At 46.1% G+C, this 5,958-nt stretch overlaps 1 protein-coding gene across 1 annotated transcript; it reads right to left on the reverse strand.

Moving 5' to 3' along the window:
- Positions 1–2,756: 2,756 nt before the first annotated feature.
- Positions 2,757–3,674, reverse strand: LOC138817812 (olfactory receptor 7A5-like). Its single transcript, XM_070008515.1, has one exon. The coding sequence runs from the start codon at positions 3,672–3,674 to the stop codon at positions 2,757–2,759; it is 918 nt and encodes a 305-aa protein (XP_069864616.1).
- Positions 3,675–5,958: the final 2,284 nt, after the last annotated feature.

Raw genomic sequence — 5,958 nt, forward strand, 5'->3', positions numbered from 1 at the left:
CAAAAAAATGAAGGAGAAGGGCCTGCGCTGAGTTCAGTAAAGGTTTATAATATAGCCATCACAGAGTTCATCAAATTCTCAAAGAAGAAATAAGAGGAATGAATTTTAACTAGCGGGGTTCCTTTGGATGTCAATCGTTAGTCTGATAAGCGCAGCAGCGTCTGGGCCGAGGCCCCCCTTCCTCCCACAGTAGAATGAGGATCCTACTTCTACACAGGCTCTGTCGTTCTCCTTCTTGCTTATTCCATCCCCATGGCTTCTTTTGAGGAGCATCTGTTACATTTCATTATTATTATTACTAGTTTACGTTAGGATTTGGGTGGCACAGTCTTGGTCTTTAGAGAAATGTGGAGTCTATTGTCATTTGGCTGTATCCACCGTTCAGTATGGCGTCATACAGAACCGTCTCAATAGCCTCAGTATCTTCCGAGGGCCACCTGTTCATCTCTCCCTGCCTCCACCCACTTGGTGGAAGCTATTGATTTCTAACACTAACGTATTTTTGTCTTTTCTGGAACCTCACAATTTGGCTTTATGTTTCGGCAGAGCAAGGGAGAGGCACGCAGAGCCCTGTCGATGCTAAGCGGGTAACTAGGCCCACTGCCTGTTAGCCCAGCTCCATGACTGAGTCACAGCCCAGCCAAGCCACGCCCCCATCACAGAACCACACCCACTGCAGAGCCACGCCCCCATCACAGAACCACACCCACCGCAGAGCCACGCCCCCAATGAAGCACGCCCCTGCCACAGAGCCCTGCCCTCACCACTGAGCCACGCCCCCATCACAGAACCACATCCACTGCAGAGCCACGCCCCCATCACAGAACCACACCCACTGCAGAGCCACGCCCCTGAGGATGAACCACGCCCCTGCCACAGAGCCCCGCCCTCACCGATGAGCCACGCCCCCATCACAGAATCCTAGGGTAGAAATCAGTCAGTAGCCAGTGATAGAAATTGGCATCTTTTATTTAACAACCTTTTAATGTTCCTTCAGGTAGTTTTGAGTCTTGAATATGTATTCCTTTTTGTTTCTGTACAATAAATAATCCCTTGTAGGTATGGGCCACAGCTTGAATAGTCCTATAACTCCCGGCAGGTTTATTTTATTTTTTTAATAGACCTGGGGATTTGAAACCAGGTGCTCATACTTGACTAAACAACCTAAGCCAGACTCCAGACCCTTTTCCTTTAGTTATTTTTCAGGTAAGGCCTGTGCTTTGGCCTGGGGCTGGTCTTGGACCACAGTCCTCCTACACCTACCACTTTGCTGGAATGACAATTGTCAACTACCATGCCCTGCTTGCTGTGCGGTGTCTTGCATTGCCTGAGTTCAGCCTCAAAACATGGCCTTCCCAACTCCTCCTCCCACAGAGGAGCGTCTTTGAGATAGCAACTTACTGATTTATTTTGGAGGTACCGGCATTTGAACTCAGGACCTTATGCTTGCTAGGTAAATGCCTGCCAGGCGAGTCATGACTGTAGTCCTTCTGGCTTTGGTTGTTTCTGAGTTAGTATCTCATATTATACCCAGGCCAGCTGGGATCACAATCCTTCTAGTGTGCTTCCCACCATAGTTAGCATGGTATGCACTTGCCCATACTCAGAACTTTCTGTCGAGATGGGAGGTCTCATGAGCTGACTTCCTAGGACAGGCCTTGAACCATGATGACTGCACATAGGTTCAGTCTGCCATAGCAACTCAATGTATGAGTGAAACTTTCACTCCTCATCAAAGCACGCTACCCCTCTGGTGTGAAGGGTATAGTATGCCACCCTTTACGCTCAAATTCACTTGTAGTGTACAATCCACTGGGAACACGGGTTTGATCAAGAATTTTTGCCTAAGTAGACTCTGAGATGAATAAGAAACCCATTGATAGCGAGCAGAGAAAAAGCCCCATGACCACCTGATAAATCTCTTGTAGGAAAAAGTCTGCTTGTCAGAAACAGGTGTGAGTACAGTGTGATAAGCAGGTTTCAAGGACAGGAAAAAGATGTGACAGTCCGTCCTCAATGACTAAGTTGTATGAACGGCCTCAGTTACCAGTGCAGTGTATACTCTAGCAGCCAAACTCATCATCCTAACAAACTCATCATCCTAAAAGGTGAGTGGAAAATTCAAATGTGTTTATGGCCTCCATACTGGGCATAACTCGAAATCAGGAAAAGGCTGAAATGGTAAACACCACTGGTTATGGGGGGAAGTATTTAAATGCAGAAATAATAGCTCAGGTGCTGGTGGCTCACACGTGTAATCCCAGTGACTCAGGAAGGTTGTGATCTAAAAAATCAAGGTCTGAGGTCAGAGGAAAGTCTGTGAGACCCATGTATCCAATTAACCACCCCAAAAAAGGCAGACATGGATCTGTGGTTCAAGTGGTAGAGGCACAAAGCTTAGGGATAGCTTCCAGTTCCTGAGTTCAAGGACTGGGATTGACTCACACACACACACACACACACACACACACACACACACACACACACATAATGAATGCAATCTAGGTTGTGATTTCAAACCCTAGTACCTGTGTGCATGAGCACACACACACACACACACACACACACACACACACACACACACAAATTTCTTAAAATATACAAAATAGTTGAAGACAAATTTGAACCCCCAGATAATAAAAAGGAGTAAGCTTCACATCTGCTATCTGATCAGAGAAAGATGGATCCTAGCTCTAAGATGGAGGGCGTTGCACAGAAGGGCATCTTCTTGAAAACACCGCGTTGGTGCTGTTCCTTCAGAGATGTCTTTTCAGAGCCCTCTTGATGTCCGTGTTCCTCAGGCTGTAGATGAAGGGGTTCAGCATGGGGGTGACCACGCCGTACATCACCGAGGCGGCCCCATTGGGGTGTGAGCTGTGTGTTGTCGCAGCACTGAGGTACACGCCCAGGATTGTAGAGTAAAACAAGGAGACCACGGACAGATGCGACGCGCAGGTGGAAAACGCCTTGTACTTCCCCTGGGTTGAAGAGATGGCCCGGATGGAGGACACGATCTTCGCGTAAGAGTACAGGATGCCCGCCAGGGGCCCCCCACCCAGCAACACAGATGTGAAATACATCACCAGGTCATTGGGCAAGGTGTCAGAACAAGCCAGTCGGACCACTTGATTCAGTTCGCAGAAGAAATGAGGGATTTCCAAGTCGGAGCAGAAAGACAGTCGCAGCACCATGAGACACTGCAAGAGAGAATGCAGGACGCTCACCATCCAGGACCCCAGAACCATCAACACACACAGCCGCGGGCTCACGATGACCGTGTAGTGCAGCGGGTGACAGATGGCCACGAAGCGGTCGTAGGCCATCACCGTCAGAAGGAAGTTTTCCAGCCCGGCAAAGAGGATAAAAAAATGCATCTGGGTGATGCAGGTGTGGAAGGAGATGTGCCTTCTCTGGGTCTGTATGTTGGACAGCAGCTTGGGAATGGTGGTGGTGGTAAGGCAGACGTCAGAAAAGGAGAGATTGGAGAGGAAAAAGTACATGGGCACGTGGAGGAGAGGGTCAGAGGTGATTGCCAGGATGATGAGCAAGTTGCCAGTGACAGTGACCAGGTACATGGTGAGGAAAAGCCAGAAGATGAAGGGCTGTAAGTCAGGGTCATCTGAAAACCCAAGGAGGAGAAATTCTAAATGCTGTGTAGAATTCTCTTGGTCCATGTGGTCTATGACTGAGGAGATAAAAATGAGAGGGAGGGGTGCATTTGGAACCTTTCAGAAATACCATTTATATTTTATAAATACAAATGCCATTTTATAAATATAAATGCCATTTATATTTTATAGTCAATTCAGAGGAATGGAAGCTATGTACAATTAAAATAGGACATTTCACACATGAGGAAATGTTCATCATCCCTGGTGGTGAAGGAAATGCAAATAAAGACAACCCTGAGATACCACCTTACCCCAGTCAGAATGTCCCACATCCACAAATCAGCCAACGACAAATGCTGGAGAGGATGTGGAGAAAGAGGAACCCTATTACACTGCTGGTGGGAATGTACACTTATACAACCACTTTGGAAAGCAGTCTGGAGGGTCCTTAGAAAGCTAAAGATTGACCTCCCTTATGACCCAGTCATACCACTTCTAGGCATCTATCCTGAACAACAGGAACCAATATACAAGGACACGTGCACCTCCATGTTTATTGCAGCACTGTTCACAATAGCTAGGATATGGAAACAACCCAGATGCCCCACCACAGATGAATGGATCCAAAAATTGTGGTATCTATACACAATGGAATATTATGCAGCCATTAGAAATGACAAAATAATGGCATTTGCAGGGAAATGGATGGAGCTAGAAGGAATCATGTTGAGCGAGGTAAGCCAAGAGCAAAGAGACAAACAGTACATGGTCTCCCTGATAAGTGGATGCTAAATCCAAAATGTTAGGTGATACGACAAAACTAACAGGACTTAAGAAACAAAGAATTCCCACTCATCTGGTGGAACCACTACTAAATATCCCCATGCTGCTGATCACATATATGGTGTATATGTGTACACCGTTATATGTTATAGACTGTGATAGAGAATTTGCTCCAGGAAAGTTAGAATGAACTTGTGACTTTAAATGAGCATCATTATTCCACAATACTGTGAAATTCGGGAAATTATGTAATCACTTAATCACAATCAAAAAAAAAAAAAAAAGAACCTCGGGGAAGGTAGGGAGGGAAGGGCTGGTAGGGGGAAAACAATGGAGGGGGTAACAATGCTCAATAGGAAGTGTACTCATTACCTTGCTCATGTAACTGTAACCCTCTGTATAGTATCTTTACAATAAAAAATAAAATAATATTATAAAAAAAGGTTAAAAAAATAGTTGCTTGACATAGGCACTGCCAATTCAGAGGCAGCTGCATCTTCTAAATAGCTTTACAACTTAAGGTTCCCAGAAAAGCCACAGTTATTTAATTGTCTATGTATTCTTTCAGTCAACCTCATGAGACTCTCCTAGACCAATTGAGCTACATCCTGTTATGAATAAAGGGTTGTTCTTCTAAGTAAAAAAAACACAGGACATTTCAGATGCACATCAAGAGCAGTGCACGTAATATCTGCGTGTGGCGAGGTAGCAGCATTGCTAAGTCGTGGAGAGCTGGCCTAGCGTGCACGGATACCTTGGCGCTATCCCCGACGATCTCATTCAAGGCTGTAACACCACAGGTAAGTAGGTGAACTTATATTATTCATGTTTTTAAGCTCTTGAATTTGAAAACCTGTCGTTTTGCTGGTCCTCAGACTTGAACTCAGGGCTTGGGCCCTGTCCCTGAGCTTTTTCCAGGTTGCTGTGCTACCCCTTGAGCCACAGCTCCTCGTCTGGCTTTTGGGTGGTTCACTGGAGATAAAGAGCCTCATAAGCTTTCCGGGTAGGCTGGCTTCGAACCATGATCCTCAGATCTCAGCTTCTTGAGTGACTAGGATTATAGGTGTGAGCCACCAGTGCCTGTCTTGAAACGAACATCATAATGTAAACTCACATGCTGGTCAGGCAAGGCACGCTGGTCAGATCCAGGCATGTGGCGTCTGTTCTGTGCACGGGGCGATGTTTGCTGGCCTCATGGCCCTTCATTCGCCTGCCCCGTGTCACAGCCAACACGATCCCCATTGTCTCCTAAGTCACAAAACGTACTTTTCTGAGAACCTGGTTCTAACTGAACAATCTCCCCTGAATCTCTGCCAAACCATTGAAAATCAGATAATATGATGAACACTTGAATCAGGCAAATACACAAGATGGTCTAAATTGTAAGCAGGAAGCCATAGCAGGAGACATTACACACTGAAACGATTAAACCTGACGTGATCGGAAAGAGGAACTTCCCTAAGGAACTACAGCGAGAAGATGAAGTAGAAGCAAATCAGGTAATGAGACTGCACTAGCCATGAACGGTGCTGTGCAGAGGAAACTCTGAACGCATTTGTACAAA

The sequence above is a fragment of the Dipodomys merriami genome, unplaced genomic scaffold, assembly GCF_024711535.1.
Source record: "Dipodomys merriami isolate MVZ:Mamm:240054 unplaced genomic scaffold, mDipMer1.0.p SCAF_70, whole genome shotgun sequence".
Lineage (NCBI taxonomy): Eukaryota > Metazoa > Chordata > Mammalia > Rodentia > Heteromyidae > Dipodomys > Dipodomys merriami.